The sequence below is a fragment of the Microtus pennsylvanicus genome, chromosome 22, assembly GCF_037038515.1.
Source record: "Microtus pennsylvanicus isolate mMicPen1 chromosome 22, mMicPen1.hap1, whole genome shotgun sequence".
NCBI lineage: Eukaryota > Metazoa > Chordata > Mammalia > Rodentia > Cricetidae > Microtus > Microtus pennsylvanicus.
In genome coordinates, this window is record NC_134600.1 from 1,504,926 (window position 1) to 1,524,817 (window position 19,892).

The window sequence follows — 19,892 nt, forward strand, 5'->3', positions numbered from 1 at the left end:
GGTGACCACGGAGGTCCGATTCCCTGGAGTTGGGGTTACAGGCAGTTGTGAGCTGTCCAACATGGGTGCTGGGAAGCAAACTCAGGCCCTTCGCCACAGCGGGACACGCTCTTAACTGCGGAGCCGTTTTCCCCCATCACATCCTCTTTTCTTTAGAAGATTGGTTTTTATTTTTAAAAATTATATATAACACATAATTGTCCATCTCTGTGGGTCTGTGCCATGAGTGCTGGTCTCCAGAGAAGCTAGAGATGTTGAGTCCCCCAGGGACCAGAGTTGTAGGCAGTTGTGAGCCATCTAGTGTGGGTGCTAGGAACCGAGCTCTGGTCCTCGATAAGAGCAGACTGTCCTGTCACCCTCTGAGCCATCTCGCCAGCACTCTGAACCCTACGCTCAAGTCAGCTCTTGTCACCCCTGGTCAAGCAAGAACACATCAACTAACACATGAACTTTGAGCATATGGTTGTGCGTGTGTGTGTGTGTGTGTGTGCGCGTGTGTTCAACAGGAAGTACCTCTGCCTGTTGTTACAATGTATTTTCTTCATGACAGGGACTCCCTGCTGGTGAACTGAGAGCCTGTGATCCAGGCTACTATTCAATAAAATTCTTTAAGAAAATGTAAAAGCATAGCCAGGCGGTGGTGGCACACGCCTTTAATCCCAGCACTCAGGAGGCAGAGGCAGGCAGATCTCTGTAAGTTCAAGGCCAGCCTGGTCTATAAGAGCTAGTTCCAGGAAAGGCCCCAAAGCTACAGAGAAATCTTGTTTGAAAAACAAACAACAACCACAAAAATAAAACCCAAAGAGTGTAGTGAAAAGAGACAAAAAACTCTTTAAGAACTTCTCAGAACACAGTTTACCTTCTGACAGCAGGTTGAGGGTGGCTTTGCCCACAGAGAGAATAGGATTCAGGTCTGAGTAGCAATGCCGGCTTATAACGTGTCCACCTAAGGTCTGAGGAGAGAGACAGCTTAGTTAGTGTCTCAGGTCTTCTACCTTCTTCTACCTGCCTAAGATTATAGACATCTGCCTCGGATCCTCTTAGGGTGTTGGAAGACTCAAGAGGAGTCTTGGCCATCCTCGATACTCGGGGATCCATAAATATTAGAAGGCAGCTCTTACGCTTGGTTTGTCTGACCCCCACCACTCCTTAGGTTCTGCTTCCAACCCCTAAATGCAACTGTCACCCTCTCCTTGGTAGGCTCTCGTGAGTATGGTCATCTGGAATGTCTTGAGAGTTTTCACAAAGAACAAGGTTCTCTGCAGACTCCCCAGGCTGCAAGGATGTCCACCACACTGCTCAACAGATGTATGACGTGTATGTGTGTTTGGAAAACCAACCGAGACTCGTTTCCCTCCTTATGACAATGGTTCTCCAGCTGTGGTTTGACTAGCACAAAGTAAAAGGTTGCCCAGCTTGCTTTAGGTACTAGACTTCTGTTAATGGAGCCTAAGATTAAATCAGACTTTTTGATAGACTTGTCAGAAAATTAGCAAGACCATGATGTCCTTTGTGGCTTAGCTATGGTGTTGAATTTCATCCAGAATTTTACTGAACATTTCACTAACTATCATTTGTTGATTTAAAAATATTTGTCAGTTGGCCTGTTATTTTGACCCGTTTGGCATGCTACTTCTCCTGCGCTTATCTTGATGTCTCAACGAGAAGGAGGAACAAGTGTGAGCCCAGTGATGGACGGCAGGAAACCCACCGCCATGTTCCGGATCTGCTGCCCCGCCAGGCTCCGAAGGTGTTTCAGGAGAGCTTGGTAAGTCTGAGTTTTCTCCTCCGGGAGCTCAGAGATGCTCTCAGCCAAGATGTCCTTCAGCTGAGCCAGGCTGCAGCAGGCACCGATGGTCAGTCCTGGAAAACAGGTTGTTTTCATCGGTGATATGGAAGGAGCAGAGCCGGCATCACCGCGGTGGGGTCTCATTTACCATTTGGTTAGTGGTGCTTTCTATTGTAGCTGCTCAGGGGGTCACCAGGAGCTCCCAGACCAGCTAAGTCAGTCTCTGGGAGTCAGGCTTTCTCTCTCTTATTTTTATTGATTGATTGAGCCAAAGTCTCTCACTGGCTTGGAGCCTATTAAGTAAACTGGGCCTATGCCCATGAGCCCCAGGCGTCTGCCTGTCTTCGCCTCCCTGATACTGTGATTCCTAGGTGTCCTACCTTTCCCAAATTTTTTAGGTGTATCCTGGTGATAAAACTTAGGTCTTTATGCTCGCAAGACCCAGATAGCAGAGCCAAGTTCCCCAGTCCCAGGCATAGGGATTTTAAAGGCCCCAAGGTAATCTCCTGGGTAGGCAGGGATGGGACCTGGGGCCACACTTATCTTTGGACAGGTGTGAAGAAATAGAGATAGAAGAGAAATGCTGGTGATAGACTCTACTAGAGCCTCCCATGATTCTCCTGAGTGACCAGAATTACTATGTGATTGAGGGGAATGAATCTGACAGCATTAACACAGTGGCAAAGATCGAATCCCTAGGTCATGGGATCCAAATTCAAATAAATCAGAAGCTTTTTTTTTTGGGTAGGAAAGAGTTTTCGCGCAAATTAGAGGGAGGAGACCAAAAGTGAGGGAAAATGGTGACCTCTCCCTGGCTTCACTGTTCTCACAGGGTTTACGGTGATGCCATGTCATGGGGTGACATGATGCCACCACCCCAAGACCTCCCTAGAGGAACTACCACTACCTGATGACTTCTAGCCAAAAGCACATGAATCCTCAACCCAAGTAACGAACAAACCAAGTTTCTATTTACTTGCCTCCACAGAGCCAAGAGACGAAATAGTCTGTGATTGCCCCTTAATGCAAACTACCCCCGTGCTGTGTGTCCCTTCAGTATACTCTGGTATGACAACATCTCAAAATTTAACAGCCAAGAATTTAGTCCAAGAAGACCTGAATAAGAATCAAAATCAGCCATGTTTTGGATTCAGATCTTCCAGCTCTGATAATTGTAACCTCCAAGAGGGACACAGGCCAATCAAAACCAACACATTCCAAGGACGCGATTGCCCCAGGCTTCCCATTGGTTGGCGTTGTTGGGTGTGGGGATGTGCGGGACTCACAGGAAGGGGTGAAGGCAGCCATGGGTCAGCACCCAGGAGGACTGGGACCACGCCTCTTGCCAACTGACCAGAAAGTAATCCAACACTTTGACGGCGGTTGGAATGACACCCGTGAGGACTGGCAGGGTGTGAGCAAGAGTGTCAGGACTTCTCCTCCATAGGAGGAAAGGGGTCAAACCAATACAGGAAACTGTGTGGTCACCCAATCCGCCCAGAGCTGACCTTTTAAAATGAATCCATTACTGCTCTCAGTTTTCATAATGAAACTTTAGCGTACAGGTTTGAGTTGACCCCGCTCGTTGGACACTAATAGTCCCGAGTCTGTTTTTTATAGCAGGCTTCAGATTGGGCTTTGATTTTTCTCTTGCTGATTCATCTTTGAGGGTACCCCACCCTCTTACATAGCTATATTTTATCAATATTGAATATTCTTGACACAGTATTTCTCTGTCTTTGCCAACACATCCCATTTCTCTCCCTGTTTCACTAACTTCAGCTCACTTCCCGGAGGGGAGAAGACTAGCAGCTTTTATTATTATTATTATTATCCACATGCCAAACAAATCTCACCTGAAAACTGTTCACTAAATCATCCCTCCTTTCCAGAATGTCAGCCTGAAGTATCTGTTTCCTGTTCCAGCCTCTCATCAAAAGATGCTCTAACGAGATCCGGTCCTATCTCAGACCCCCTCCCCACCAGTGTCCTGTTGATTCCTTATCCCTATGAGTTTGACTGGCACCTACTCCTTACTTTCTGTAGCCAGAGACAGTGGTGCATGCCTGTGATCCCAGAACTTGGGAGGCCGAGACAAGGTGATCATGGTTTTGAGACCCATCTGGGCTATCTAAGGAGATTGTGCCTCTAAAAAAAAAAAAAAGTCTTTTTAACAATAAACTAAAGCTCAAACCCCAAATTCCTACCATACTTTTGGAGGAGCCTAGCAGAGCAAATGACTTGTCCCTAAGAAGGCCCTGGTCCTTGTTGGGGAAGAAACCAGACACAAACATCTCGCTATTATTTAGGCCAGAGGTTTTGCACAGAGACCAGAGTGGCTCATCACCACCTCTTTTGGCTTTTTGCTTGTTTTTGGTTTTGAGACAGTTGAAGCTTGTAGCCTGGAATTCATGATCCTCGTTTTCCCTCGTTCCAAATGTTGGGATTACAGGCGTGAGCCCATGAGCCGCCACACCCTGCTCCCTGCTTCTGGTTTTCACACAGATGTAAAAAGAGACCGTTCAACCCTCCACTGGGGCGTGGAATGCCAGCTGCCTGCTCTATTGCTCTGTCCCCACAAGAGTTCAGACTCCAGCTGAGGCCAGACTGACCATCTGGGCCATTTTTATCATACGCCTTTCCTCTCCACAGGATTTCTGTTTGATTTTCTTTCTGGTTACAGAACTTAACTTGCATTCTGGTGGCGTTGGAAAGCTCTTTAACTTGTTTCGATTCTCAGAGTTTTGAATGTGGCTGCCAATGGGGGAGGGCTGAGAGGCCATCGATAATGGCACTGGGACCTGTTTCTACTGCATGTACTGGCTTTTTGGTACTCCAGTCTATTTGGATGCACACCTTCCTAGGCCTGGATGGAGGGGGGAGGGCCTTGGACTTCCCACAGGGCTGGGTACCCTGCCCTCTCTTAAGGAGGGAGGAGGAGGGTGAGTGGGAAACAGGAGGGGAATGGGAGGAGGGGAGGAAGTGTAAATTTTTGAATGGAAAAATAAAAAAAAAGAAATAAAAAAATAAAATTTAACTCTGTGCCGCGTGGGCCCATCAGGTAGAAAGACAGTGATGCCGGGACTGTCCATAGTAAAGACAGACCGAACCAACCGTGGGTGGGATATGGACGCACGCGTAGTTTAAAGAAACCTTCACCAAGTGGCGTTGTCCGCCACAGAGATTTGATCCCGGCGTGGGGGAGGGGGCGTGCTGGTTTGGACACTGCTGATTTCAGTGCACACCCTGCACCTCAGGAAGTTTCCTGGTGGCCACTAGAGGGCAGTCATGGTTCAGTTTTAAGCAAGGCAGGGACAGCGCATCACTCAGACATCATAGTCTGTGGGGCTTTCCTTTGGCTGAGGGACCACACTGGGCAAGGCCATCCCTGCTCTGGAGAAGAGAGTAGCCAGGGCAGTGGGGCTTCTGAACTGGGAGTGGGTGACCTTGTAACCTGATGACGTTGGGCGAGTGCGTTTTCTTTTTGCAGCTCACGTTCTTCATCTACAGAGGAAGGATTGGGTTAAAGTGAAGATTTAAGGCCCCTTTGGGGACTCATATAAGGCGATCAGGGACAGGAGGGGTGGGTAAAGTGACCCTCTCCTTTAACACGGCTATTTTTCTTTCATTATTTCTTTTATAAGGCTTGGAGACTCAATGCTTGATGTTAGAGAAAGCTGGGATCAGGAAGGCTAACCAGCCCTCGGCTGGAGAGCATTCTCCTGCTGCAGTTGTCGTCGGCTTAGGCTCATTATCTGGACCCCAGTCTGTGTGTCCTTCTGTCTCCTCTCTGTCCACCTAACGCACTACCTGGGTTGTTCTACGTAGAAGCTGGCAAAACTCACGAAGGGAACCCATAGCTTGCGAATATCTGGATTGAAGCGGGGATTATCAGGCTCACGGCTTTCACTGAAATCTGCCTTTCATGGCTGTTGAGAGAAGCCAGAATGTAGGACGTCTGGGTGACAGTGGCTAGGCTGTCTTCAGCCCCTTCCCTGTCCACCAAAGACCCTCATGAACACACAGTGACCTACAAGCCATTCTTGACTGAGTTGTTAGTTCTGACGGAGTCCCTGTTGCTCAAGTTAAGGGTGTCATTGCTACTGTTATAATTCCTCACATTCAAATTCCTGACCAACACATTCATCTCCACCCCCTACTCCACCCTGAATTAATCTGTTAGCCACTGGATAAGTGTGCATGCCCAAGACTAAGCTCTGGGCGATGAAGAACGGAAAAGAGTAAGGCCCATTTGCTCAAAGGTTTGCCGTGTATCTCGAATTCAAATCTTGCACACTCCTGTCTACTTAGTGGGTTTGACTTTACTCCACACTAGGGGGCATTTGAGGATGTCATGAATAGATAGGAGTGCTTGCTTGTAGGTCTTTGTCCCCTTCGACTCCTCGCCAAACACACGGAGGATATGAGCATCAAGTGATATTCTCCATCTCTTCTCTCTTGCGCTTTGTCGTCTCTGGGACACCATGGCACTTGCCAGAACCCTACGAGTGAGCACCCCGTTTCTAATGGTAACCGTTAGAAAGCCCATCTTCTCCTCCCCGGAGCTCTGAGAGTGAGGTTGGCAGTGGAGATACACTTCCACGTTAGCGGAGGAACGATTAGTTAGAGATGGGCCTCGTGAGATAAGATAGATGCATGCGCATCTATGAGGAACTCACCGTCACTGCTTTTAGTGACCATTCTTAGATCAGGAACTCTAGCAGGAGAGAGGAGAATTGGGTAAAAGTGTCCTTGAGACTTCATGGCTGGTCCTGATTGGAAAAAGAAATGAGTTTTAGAGAAAGAGAAATATGCCTTTTCTTTTATGTTGAAAATTTCTCATAAAAACATTCAGATATAAAGCTTAAACTTTGATAATTAATGTCTATGGATATGAAAGCAATGACTCATATATCCCTTTGCCCAATGTATGGATTCATTTACTTATATTCTTGCTACATTGTAACCAAAAGGGGAAGCTTTTAAAATGCTCTTTCACAGAGGCATATAAGATATTCGGAGCTTTATATAACAATATTACTGGGCACGGTGGTGCACACCTTTAATCCCAGCACTCAGGAGGCAGAACTAGGTGAGTACAAAATCTGTGAGAGGCCAGCCTGGCCTACATAGTAAATTCCGGGCCAGCTAAGGTGACACAGAGAGACCCTGTCTCAAAAGCGGCAATCAAAAAGCCAAATCAAAACAAAACAGAGAATGTTTGCATGACTCAGTGGTAAAAACTAGCTGAGCTTATGTGAGGCTCTGGGTTTGATCCCCAGCATAGAAAAAAAGCCGGCAATTATGGGCTGAAAGACACTTAAGGAAATGCTCAACATCCATAGCCATCCAAGAAATGCAAATCAAAACAACTCTGAGACTCCATCTTACACCTGTAAGAATTCCAAGATCAAAAACACTGATGACAACTTATGCTGGAGAGGATGTGGGGTAAAGGGAACACTCCTGCATTGCTGGTGGGAATGCAAGCTGGTACAGCTGCTTTGGATATCAGTATGGTGATTTCTCAGAAGATTAGGAAACAACCTTCCTCAAGACCCAGCAATACACTGCTGGGTTTATACCCAAAGGATGCTCAGTCGTGCCACAAGGACACGTGCTCAACTATGTTCATAGCAGCTTTGTTTGTCAGAGCCAGAACCTGGAAACAACTTAAATGCCCATCGACTAAAGAATGAATAAGGGAAATGTGGTACATTTACACAATGGAGTACTACACAGCAGGAAAAATAATGACACCTTAACATTTTCAGGCAAATGGATGGATCTAGAAAACATCATTTTGAGTGAGGTAACCCAGACCCAGAAAGACAAATATCACATGTACTCACTCCTAAGTGGCTTTTAGACATAAAGCAAAGAAAACCAGCCTACAATTCACAATCCCAGAGAACCTAGACAACAATGAAGACCCTAAGAGAGACATACATGGATCTAATCTACATGGAAAGTATAAAAAGACAAGCTCTCCTGAGTAAATTGGGAGCATGGGGACCATGGGGGAGGGTAGAAGGGGAGGGGAGAGGAAAGGAGGGAGCAGAGAAAAATGTAGAGCTCAATAAAATCAATTAAAAAAAATGGTGTTTATAAAACCTTGGGAGGCTGACAATAGCTGAAGCTATTTTAATAGCTGCCTTCCCATGAAAGATGGCAGGGAAAACCATCCTGTGCTTTATAATGGAGGACTCAGGTACATGCAAAATGAGGGGATGAGTCTCAGGTCAAGAATGTTGGTTGAATTGTACCGGAGAGATGGCTCAGAGGTTAAGAGCACTGGCTGTTCTTCCAGAGGTTCTGAGTTCAATTCCTAGCAACCACATGGTGGCTCATGAGTATGTGCAATCTGGTGCCCTCTTTTGGCCTGCAGGCATGCACGCAGATGGAACACCGCGTACGTAATAAATAAACAAATCTTTTAAAAAGAATATTGATTAAAAAACACAAATTTCATAAGAATAGTGACAGTCTCTATGCAGTATGTACAAAACTAATAGCCATGTTGTTTAGGGGTTCAGACATGAGGAAGAGACTAGCCAATGGACCAACACAGTTCAGCTGTAGGGCACCATCAAGAGGGAAGGGATAGTAGGAGTAGTGGGGTACCCTTCTTTTTATCACAGAGGACTACAAGTTTGTGGGGATTGCTGAGGAACAAACCCAGAGCTTGGACAGGCTAGGCTAGCATTCTCCCACTGGGTTACGGATGTGTATATGAAGCAAAGTTATTAAAATGAATGTAGGTGTTCACGAAGTGTGTTTATTAACACATCCACAGGTATTTTATAACATTCTCTTATGCCTACTCAATATTTAGCCTTAATAAGATAACAAGGGACAGCTGGGTGGTGGTAGCGCACACCCTTAATCCCAGTCCTAGGGAGGCAGAGGCAGAGGCAGAGGCAGAGGCAGAGGCAGAGGCAGAGGCAGAGGCAGAGGCAGAGGCAGAGGCAGAGGCAGAGGCAGAGGCAGAGGCAGATGGATTTCTGAATTCAAGGCTAGTTTCAGGAGAACCAGTACTACACAGAGAAACCCTCTTATACATTACCCACCCCCGGTCATCCTGAATACAACTAGGGTATGTGCCAATCAACTTTAGAGATCACTGGATTCATGAAACAGGATAAAACTTTCATGTCTAAAATGTAGACCAGGGATGGAGCAGGGACCGGGAAGCTCGGCCAGGCTTCAACCACTCAACCACGGAATAAGAAAGAACATTGTCACTTACCCAGAGATGTGCTGCCTGAAACAACAGGGGCTTCGGGGTACTTTGCCTTCAGCGCCAAGAGGTCTTGGAGGGTTCCTGGAGAGATCCAGGTAATTCTCTCCCCGTAAAAGGTCAGGGTTTGTTTTTCTGGGTTCTCGGCCATCCTCTGAGGACAAATGACAGGATAATGTGCGGCAGTCACCCTGGACCACATCAGGTCTCTCTAGGAAGACTTCAGGGTTTCGGGTCCACTTACCCAGAAAGACACACTTTGTGCCCCCTGGCTAAAGCCTGGATGGTTGTAAGTAGATGGTCTTTGAGGAACAAGCGATACTATGAACTGGCGCCTGCCACGGTCCGCCTAGCGTGGGCTAATTCAGCATTCATCCAGTTTCCTGACTTTAAGACTGCAGCTGCACTAATGATCCTAAATTAATAACCTCAGTCTGGATTTTCCCTCTACTATTCAAATCATTCCTCAGTGAGTTCTTGATGTCTGCCCCCTCTTAGATGTGTCGGGGGTATCCCACATTTAATTTGCTCCAAACCGAGGTACCCCTGCCCAGCCCTTCCCTCGGCCTGTGGAATGGAACCCCCAAAAGAACCTCCATCACTCTCGAGGTCTATCCATTTTTGTAACTGGTACCCTCTAGCTATGCACAGCTCCGGGGTCAGGCTGGACTCCTGTTTTCTCCACATCACATCACATCCACCAGCAAGTTGGTCCTGTACCAGAGGTCTAGCCTAGTCTAGCCACTGCCCTTCTGCATGGCGTTCATCCCCTGATGGGGCACAACCCTTCTTCCCTTCCTTTGCCTCCTGCTTTAGGTGCTTCTTGGCTCAGCAGCTTGAAGGATCCTGATAAGATGTCTCTGTAAGAGCTTGTCCCTCCTCTAGGCAACCTCCCTCACAGTGGCTCTTCCATAGAGAGGAAGCCAAGCAGTGGGAAGTCCAGCATGACCTGCCCCGACAGCTCCTGACCATCCCTTCTCCCTCTGCTCTGTCCTGGCTGGCTCAGCGCGGTCCTTGGGTATCAGGCCAGCTGTTATCTTGCTTCTGGTTCCTTCACACCCATCCTCCACTGCCCAGATAGTACTTCTATCTCATCTCCTCACAACTGGCTCCATCCTTCCTTCTAGAATTTCTTCAAACATTGCCTCTTCAGAGGTGGCTTCTATGGCCACATCACCGAAAAGTGAGACCAGCTGTAGCCTAGCTTCGTTATCTGCTTGGTGATGTTTCATTTCTCCTATCTATTTATCTCACTGTGCGTACCAGGCTGGCCTTGAACTCACAAAGATCAACCTTTCTCTGCCTCAGGAGTGCTAGGATTAAAGGCTTGTGCCATTGTGTTCATCTTACAAATTCTATCTTTCACCTCTTATTTTGAGTATCACCCGTCTCTTACCAGATTATAAACTCCCATAGGGCAGTGTTTTTGTTAGCTTTGTTTCTCGCTGTATAGTTGGTACTTAGGACAGTGTTGGCATGTAGCTGAATGGATATACGCACACACACTTGTGTATACATATATTCATTCAAATATATATAATTCATATAAAATATATAAATATATTATGTATAATATATGATTATATATAATATATATGAATACAAATATATAATTAATATATATGAATATATGCAATACAATAAACACACACACACACACACACACACACACACACACATGAATGAGTAAGCATGCCAGAGCTCTCCCAGAAAAGGGTGCTGGAGAGGGCTAGGAACATGCACTGCTCTTGCTGGGGACCTTACTTTGGTTCTTAGGACCGATATAGAGTGGCTCATAACTGCCTGTAATACCAGCTCCAGGCATCTACACCTCTACAAGGACACTTAGGTGTACACACTCATGCACAGACACACCGGCAAAGACATCATTAAAATCAGAAACAAACATTTAATAAGAGAGAGGAAAGCATTTTATAGAAAGAGGTGCGGATGCCTGAGAAGGAGGGTCAACACACACATGAAGGTAGTGTGGAGTGGGGCGCCCCTGTTTCTGGCCGTGAAGAAACTGCCCTCAAAACAGGGGGCAGGGGAAGAAGAGAGGAAGCTGCTTCTTGAACTAAGGGTAGTGTTGTTCCTGGAAAAACATGGCAGATGTTTAGCAAAGCCGAATAGCCTGGACAGCCAACAGGGACCCAGTGATGGAAATATTGGTGGGATGATGTTTAAAAAGTCCCAGCTAAGGCCTAGGGGAGGTCAGTCAGGGCTGGGAAGAAGCAGGTTTCTGGATTCTAGCCAGAAATTTGACATACCATCTGATATGGTAGATTTACAGAACTGGGCTTATAATCGGATGTGTTTAAACAAACGTGAAATACCCATGTTGTCTTACCAGGAGTTCTGGGGGAAATATGGGCTCCTGGGTTGGGTCCAAGGGCTGGAACTCCTCTTTCGCAAATAGCTCTGTGCAGATCTTCAAAAGAGAAAGAAGCAGACGGTTGTGTCAGCTCAGCTCAACTGGAAAGAACACTGGAATTCTTGACAGAATTAGACAAGATGCACGGGTCTCTCATTTTCCTCCGAGCAGGGAGCTTAATCGCAGCTTAAAAGGGGAATGTGATTGCCAGGGAGAGACTAACTAGCCACTCATATGATACTGAAGGAAAGAAGGAAGGTCATTAGCTCTTGCAGAGAGCATCCTGGGAAATGCCAAGACATCTGTGAACATGACCAGATGTTAAAGAAGCTTGGGGACCTCCGCTGTACTTACTGTCCCCTCCTTCACAACCTAAAGAATGCTCTGGGGGGAAAGCCCACAGTTTCAGGGAAAATGACTCTAACGTACCTTTCTGTGTAAACACACAGGCAGCACTGTTTACTGAATGTTTTTTTTACACCTATTATGTTATTTAATCTTCACGATAATTGTATAAAAAAAGTTATAATCTCCTTTTTGTCTACCAGGAAATGAAGGCAGAACCGAAATGGACCCATCTGGCATCCTGCCTCACTCACATCTGCCTCAGCTTCGAGGAACACTTGTTGCCAGGAAACATTCGCGAGGAGATAAGAGAACGGGACTGTGGGACGTGGTGCAGGTGGGTGTCCGTTTAAATACATCTAGAGTCACTGGGCTTCATGTAAGCCAAGTGGTATCCGAGTGGGATGCTCAAATTGAATGCCCAAGTCTTCAAGGTTGGGAATCGATTTTTGGGATGTATTGGCTCTACCAAGTGTTGATCTGTGAGCCATTATGGGGGTGCGCATCTCGCCTCCTTGGGGTAACACCCCTCTATTCCACCACACACCTTCTTTAGAGAGGTGAGTGTGGACAGGCAGGTCTGAAGGACACGGACACGGAGGGAGAGATGAGGGGTGGTTTTCCCGGGGCTGCTCTGAGCTCTCTCACAGCCTGTGGGGTGGGCAGTTAGGCGCTCATCATCCGCTCTACTTGACTCCTGCGAGAACTCAGCTGTGGACCTTTGTGAAAATGAGCATCCTCTCAGAGGGTTAAGCCGGAGCTGGGATACTGAGCTGGACTTCTGGGTGGCTGGCACTATCTTGCCCTTAGCTTCCTGAGGTGGCAGTGCTGTCTCTGCCTCAGCTCAGGGACAGAGGAGAGCCGTGTGAGCAGGGACAGCTTTAGAACTCCGTTTCTAGCTGAGGGGGCGACTCATCCCTCAAGCAGTAGAAGTTCTTTTCTGCCATCCATGAGATTTCTGTTTCCCTTTGGTTCCAGCCTCTCAGACTATGATGGGGAAAATCAGATTGCGGTCTTTGTGTGAGCACTCTACAAAAGGCCTGGTTCCTGTCCGTACTTGGGAAGGCTGCAAACAAAGAGGGGAGCGGCCCCTTGAATGCACACACCTGCTCCCAGAGCTGGGTCAGCCTTAAGAAACACACAGCGAGAGAATAAAACTGGGGGACTCACGTTACTTTTGGCTCCAAGGGAATCGTCTTCTTTCTGATCCAAGCAGCATTTTCCTTTTCCTTTCTGCTGACAACCATTTGGCTCCTGAGAACATGAAGTGCTTTATATGAGCAATACTTTTGATAGGCAATTAAGGATGTTCCTTGAAGGTGTGAATAATATATATGAGACTTCAGCTTCTGAAGCCACTTTCTGCTTAGACGGATAACACAAGGCAATTCTCCCTTTGCTTTGTTCGTTTATTTTATTTTTTTAAGATTTATCTATTTATTATGTATACAGTATTCTGTCTGCATGTACACCTGCATGTCAGAAGAGGGCACCAGATCTCAATACAGATGTTTGTGAGTCACTGTGCGGTTGTTGGGAATTGAACTCAGGACCTCTGGAAGAGCAGCCAGTGTTCTCAACCCCTGAGCCATCTCTCCAGCCCACCTTGTTTATATTTTTATAAAATAACATAAACTATATGTCATATAAACAAGTTATATAGAACAACACAATGTATAGAAGTCTTAAACAATCAGTGCCCTCTGGCATTTTGTATTTGGGGTTGAGGTGTACTCATAGCTTACATTTCTATAGCGTAATCACTAGGTGAACATCGTTCGTTGCAATCAGAACACCATGTTCACATCTGAGTTATTTTAGGGTAATTTCTAGTGTTAGAATACATTTTTATGGTATTTTTCAGGATGACCACAGTACAGTCACTATAGCACATATACGGTTTGCAACATTGTTCTCTATCATTCATATGGAACCTCTCAGAAAGAGAAAAGCAACATGCAAAAGGGGAGATCGCTTGGAAGAGCGGACGGCAGTTTTTAAAGGGGTTCCCACTTAGCACCTCCACTTCCATCCCTTGCAAACCACCTCCTTGCATTTTCTTCCTTGGACAGTTTCTCCCTCCTTGCATCTTGCGAAGTACTTTCTCCCAACTTTGAATTCCCTGGTGTTTTGAGCAGCTAACTCTGCCCAAGAAATAAGAGCAGTTGGCTGAGCAAGCAGCATTTTCTCACTCCCTTTAAACCCTCAGAGTTCCTGGGATGGACATGGGCCAGTGGTGTCTGAGGAAAGCTGGGCTTCTTTAGGCTCAGAAGGCAATAAAAAGCCTTAGGTATCCCACCTGGCTGGATTTCCTTCACCCAGTAAAGTATCCCTAGACTGGCTGTCTGGCTACAGGCTGAGCTATTGGAACTCATTTTTGGCTTTATCTCCAGAATCTGTGTACTGGGAAAGGCAGATGACAGCTACGCCTTCAGGGAAAGGAGTTGACTCAGCCTGTTTACCGGTATTTCATGCATGTTTTCACACTTACAGCCATGATTTGCTGGGTTTACAGTCTGTTCCTTTCGCTGTTTAGCATGTCTAATCGGGTCTCCTCTTGAGGCAATAGAAATCTGGAACACATATGCCTAGAATACCTGCTTGACTTTGGGGACGTGGGACAAACCTGTTGTGCATTTCCAGGTGTATCTCTCTTATGTGTGGAATTAAGGAAAATATAACCAGAAATCTTGACTCGTGGCTTCTGATTTCTCTTCCTTTACATCTCTTCAGAGGCCTCAGATGCCTGTGTGATGCCAATGTCTCCTTTCTCCACAAGGTGCTGCTCAATGAACCCTCTGATCTTGTGTGCAGACGCTGGCTCCTAAGATACCTTGATATCTCAGAAAGGGCTGCACCTGGCCTAAAGGTGGAGTCGAAGCCCTGTATGGAGAATTGTCCAGAAAAAAACTTATCATCTGTTCCTATGGACTCTCGAGAATAGCTGGATAAGAACCACAGGGGCTCCTCCAAGATGTCTTTCCTTTTGTCTAAAGTTTCCTGCCCACCCCATCCTGTTCTCCGCAGAGGGTCATTGGACATGCCTGTCTTGAGTGTCTGTCAAATGCTAGCCATACTACCGACAGCATTATCAACCTTAATAATTATCTGTTGAACTCTTACTAACTGCCAAACGAGACCCATTTGATTTTTACTGGGGAAGCACCCTCACTTCTGGAGGCCACACCCTGTGATCTTGGTTGGAGTGGATTTTGGCTTCGACGCTGCAATTTCAGCTTCCTTATCTGTTCACGAATTCCTAGTTGGTTGGGTTTTTTGGAAGGAACTTTCTTCATCAAAACACATCTTTGATTGACTCCAAGCGTTTGTAGGCATCCCGTCGCCCACCTGGTTTTCAGGAAGATTCAGCCTTCCAATGAGCCTCCTCCTCCTGCCTCATGAGTTTGTCTGTCTTACAGTCGGTTGTGATGGTCTTAGAAACCTCACTCTTGCGTCCCCAGCTTTGGCCACTTGCCCTTCTCATTCTTGCTCTGTAGGACATGTCTCCACCCACCTGTTCTTGCGTACTCATTGTGCAGAAGGTCCTGCCGCTGTCCAGAATCGGCCGATACCCGGTGCAGCGGCAGAGGTTACCTGATTGGAGGAGAAGCATGGCTGTGAGCTTCTTGTTTCTACCGGCTTGTGTTTTAGATTATTGTTTATTTATTTATGTGTATGTGTGTGTGTGTGTCTGTGTGTAGACGTCCTTGGTTGGAGGCAGCGAGAAGAGGGTGCTGGATTTCCTGGGGCTGGAGTTATAGGTGGTTCTAAACCACCCCATGTGGGCACCAAGAACTGAACTCAGGTCCTCTGGAAGAGCAAACAGTCAGCACTTTCAATGACTGACTCATAATTCCAGCCACACTACTGGCTTCTTTTAAAAGCTGAGATAGATCCAGTCCTGGGGAATAGAACTCAGCCTTGGGCATCCTAGGATAACATTCTGCTTCTGAGCTATGACTCTAGCCCTGATGTCTAGCTACTGACAATAACTGTATTTCAAATTATATAAGACAGTGGGATCCTAAAACAGAAAATCCAGGCAATTCCGAAGGTGCCGATAGATGGTCTATCTGGTGTGGCTAAGTCATTGCCTCCAGCTCACCTGGATAGATTGGGTAGGGACATGTTTATGACTGGAGCCTGCATATCTGGAGACAGGCGAGACCCTACATTGAAGAGGCCAGAGGGCCAATCTGTTGAATGACAAAGTCTGGACTCCTTCTGTTTCCAAGGATGAAGGTCTGAGGGTCACGGGGTAGGACAGTCAGTGTAGACCAGAGTTCATCTAGAGTGGGCTGACTGAGAAGTTTAGGCTCAAAGGATGTGAAAGCTATTGGGTTAGTAAAGAACGGATAGAATTCTCAGAGCGGTAGGATTTCGGGATGGAGTGGAGCCTGGTCTGGAAGGAGTCATGTAGAACAGGAAGAATGATAAGTTGGGCTTGTCCATGCTTTAGGACTGAGGGCCTGCTGAAGAGGGACCCAAGGAATGCGGGGCTAGGGGAGTCAATCTGATTCTCGTTATTAATTATTATTTTGCTGAGGATTGAGCCCTGGGCCTTTGCACATGGCCGTCAGCCACTCGATCTCTGAGCTTGTGCTCAGCTCTGAGTTTCTCCACTTGAAAGAAGAGATAGAAGGAGAGCACTGGGAAGAACAAGGGAGAGAGAGAGAGAGGAAGAGCAGGAGAAAGAGAGAAAAAGAGAGAGAGAGCAGAAATGCCCATCAGCAGCTGACACATAAGGAGGGGGGGAAGGGAGAGAGAGCAAGAGAGAGGGGGAGAGGGAGGGAGAGAGGGGGAGAAGGAGAAGAGAGAGAGAGAGAGCGAGCGAGCAGGAGTGCCCATCAGCAGCTGGCAGATAAGAAGCACATCTACCCTCACCTCACCTGTCTGACTTTAACCTACAAACTGACGGTTGTTTAGGGACACACACGAAGGTGATGCTTATTAATCCAGTATGTTTATGAACTTAAAACTTAGAAATCTGAGAGGTGGCTCAGCAGCTAAGAGCACTGACTGGGCTTCCAGAGGACCTGGGTTCAACTCCCAGCACTCACACGGCAGCTCACAACAGTGACTCCCAGATCTGACACCCTCACACAGATGTACACGCAGGCAAAACACCAATGCCCTTAAAATAAAAATAAATAAATTAAAAAAAATTGTTGCAGATCTACAAGATTCTTTCAGATGAGAGGCTTATTATGAATTGAAATATGCCCCCCAAAAGACACACTAAGTTCTGATCCCCAGAACCTTATTGGGAAAATAAGATCTTTCCCGATGGAATCAGGCTGTGATGATGTTGTCCTGGATTGGGATGGGTCTAAACCAGTGGCTGATGCCTTTGAAAAAGAGGGAGATTCGTGACACAGAGACCCAAGGTGGAAAGGTGAGAGAGAAAGATTAGAGTTTTGCAGCCACAAGCCCAGAAGCGCCAAGGTTTAGTCGCCGCCATCCTCTGAGGCTAGGGGTGAAGAAGGAAGGCTTCTCCTCTGAGCTGACAGCCAGCATAGCCAGGACGGAAAGCTTGACCACAGCCTTAAGGCTTCCAGAACTGCAGGAGAATTTCCTGTTTCGAGTTGGCCGGTTTGTTCTGCTTTGGGCAAGCTCATGAAATGGATTCAGGTCCTTGGGAAGCAGGTGCTGTGTCATGAGAGAGAGAAGCATGGTGGCCCCTGTGCTGTGTGCAGAGATGACACCTTTTGCTGTTTCTCCACAGCCTGTTTTAGAAATAACTGTGGTTTGGAACTTGAGCGGAGCTGGGACGATGTTGGAGATGGCAGAGGGGAAGCCGGAAGTACCTTTCCCTTCTGCCTGCCTCCTGGGTCAGACTTACCTCCCAGGGCTTCCATGAGCTGTTCCTCTGAGGGCTGTGGGTGGTTCCTGAGCAGGGTGTACATGGACATCACCATCCCAGGGGTGCAGAATCCACACTGGGTGCCGTGGCTCTTGGCGATTCTCTCCTGGAGGGGTAAGAGAACAGCCCCGTGTTCCTGGTGTCACCATTTATCTCCAGGGTACACAGCTTGTGTCCTTCTGGGCAAATGTGCCTCACCTCTGTTTATTTCTGCACACCCCTTTCTCAGACATCCCAAAGGCATTGACTCAGAAGCCCCATCTTATCATTTTAATTGATTTTCAGGGTCAAATACTCTGACCCTTCTATTTGGGAGTTAGCAGTGTGCAGCCTGCTCTCCCCGTGGGAAGAGTTCTCCAGGAAGGAGAGAATCATTAGTTCTCTAACTATAGTGTGGGTAAGTTTCAAAACTGGTTTTCGCGAGTACCTGCATCTTTCACCTCCTAAGTTCTCACGGGAGGCTGTGTGGTTTTGATTGGCTTGGAGACCATTGTTGACCCCATGTCCCCTTTTTTAATGTTTTTTTTGCATTGGCTCAAAGGAAGCTCAGCTTCCAAAGCTTGAGGATTTGGGTCTCTGTTATTTAAAGTGTGGTCTATGGTCTGGAACCACTAGGTTTAGAGTAAAATGCCCAGGATTCCAGCGTGTTGACTTTGCTGTGTCTTATATGACTTCCTAGCAGATTTGGGGAGACTTTTCTGGGTCCTTCATCTTAGCTGCCCTCTTTTGCATCAAATCCCACATGGTTAATCCAAGGGACACTTGGGCTGCTAAGTGGTTTGTGTGTGTGTGTGTGTGTGTGTGTGTGTGTGTGTGTGTGTGTGTGTGGTGGGGGGAGTGATTGGCCTACCTTGTATGCAAATTCTGATTTTACTCCTAAAACCTCTATGCTACAGGAAACAGTTCCCAAATTTTATCCTCTTAGCCTTGGAGACTTACTTTTTAGTATGACTCTGTCTGTCTGTCTGTCTCTGTCTCTCTCCCTCTCTCTCCATATGTATATATTATATATATAAATTTGATGTGCCTGTGTGTGTCTGAGTGCATCATGTGTGTGTAGTACCTATAGAGGCCAGAAGAGGGGACCAGAGTCCTGGGAACTGCTGTTAGAGGCTGATTAAACTGCCATGTGGGGTGCTGGGAATTGACCTCAGGTCTTCTGGGAGAGTAACCAGTGCTCTTAACCACTGAGCCATCTCTCCAGCCCTGCTGTGGCTTTTGGATACAACATTTCTTGTATTTCAGGCTGTGCTTGCGCTCTCTGGGTAGTGGAAGATGACCTGGACCTCCTGACCCTTCTGTCTCTACTTCCCCAGCACTGGAGTTGCAAATAGGTAACTCATGCTAGGTTTGTATGTCGTCCCAAGGACTTCATGCATGCTGGGCACACACCCTATCAACAGTTATGTTCCCAGCCCCTCAGAGGCATTTATGCTATAGCTTGTGTTCAATATCTACTCCATTTTGTAGTACAATAGGTATCAGGCAACATTTTAAAAATCTTGATACTATTATATTATATTATATTAATACTATTATGTTTCTATAGGTAGAAAACAGTAATGAGAGATGCATTTAATTAAATGTAGGTGGGTTCTCAGCTTTCTCTGAAGTCGCTGAGTAGATGTCATCTCCCTGAATATCAAGAGTTCCAAACTCCCCAGCCTGGTAGTGATCTCGAAGGTGGAGATGGCACAGTCTGCACTCATTCGGTAAGATGAAGTTCAGGAATGAGGAGGTTAGAATGTACGCTTACCTGCACCGGGTGGAGCCTGGTTTTGATGCTTCCTACGCCTTCCACGGTGGTGACAGCAGCCCCATGCAGGGAGCACAGGGGCACCAGACATGCCGTGACAGAGAAGTGTCTTTGTATGAGAAACACAAAGAAAACCGGGTGAAGAGGTGGTACTGCCCTGTGGAGAACCAGGAACTGTGAAGGGCGGTGGAGACCCTCCCGAGTCTTTGATGGATGACTGGGGGACTGTAGGGTAATGACAGATTTGGGGGACCACAGGGGTGGGAGCCCTCTCTGCTCACTCTATGCCGTCTATGAGAGCTGGGGGTCCTCAGTGTGAACTCAGATGTTCTGAACCTCGGGAAATCTTTACAGTCTTAAAACAGATCCACCTAGAAGCAGTGGGAATGGTCCCGGGCCTCCAGAAGGGTGGCTGGGCTTCTGTTAGTCTTCGTTAGAGCAATGACTTTATCACAAGCAAAGGTTATTGGCCTTTTGCCCGTATCAACACATTTTAATTCATTTCCTTATTAATTTATGTACTCT

General features: G+C 46.8%; 1 protein-coding gene across 1 annotated transcript in view; it reads right to left on the reverse strand.

The window, feature by feature from the left end:
* Window positions 1-19,892, reverse strand: part of LOC142839674 (aldehyde oxidase 2) — a 71,194-nt gene that overhangs the window by 45,650 nt on the left and 5,652 nt on the right. The window contains exons 4-12 of the mRNA XM_075955901.1: window positions 19,368-19,476; window positions 17,591-17,717; window positions 15,263-15,342; window positions 12,919-13,002; window positions 11,380-11,460; window positions 9,039-9,183; window positions 6,469-6,561; window positions 1,712-1,863; window positions 860-953 (exon numbers count right to left, since the gene is read on the reverse strand). Coding sequence (XP_075812016.1) covers window positions 860-953; window positions 1,712-1,863; window positions 6,469-6,561; window positions 9,039-9,183; window positions 11,380-11,460; window positions 12,919-13,002; window positions 15,263-15,342; window positions 17,591-17,717; window positions 19,368-19,476 — 965 coding nt within the window. The remainder of the gene's footprint in view (window positions 1-859; window positions 954-1,711; window positions 1,864-6,468; window positions 6,562-9,038; window positions 9,184-11,379; window positions 11,461-12,918; window positions 13,003-15,262; window positions 15,343-17,590; window positions 17,718-19,367; window positions 19,477-19,892) is intronic.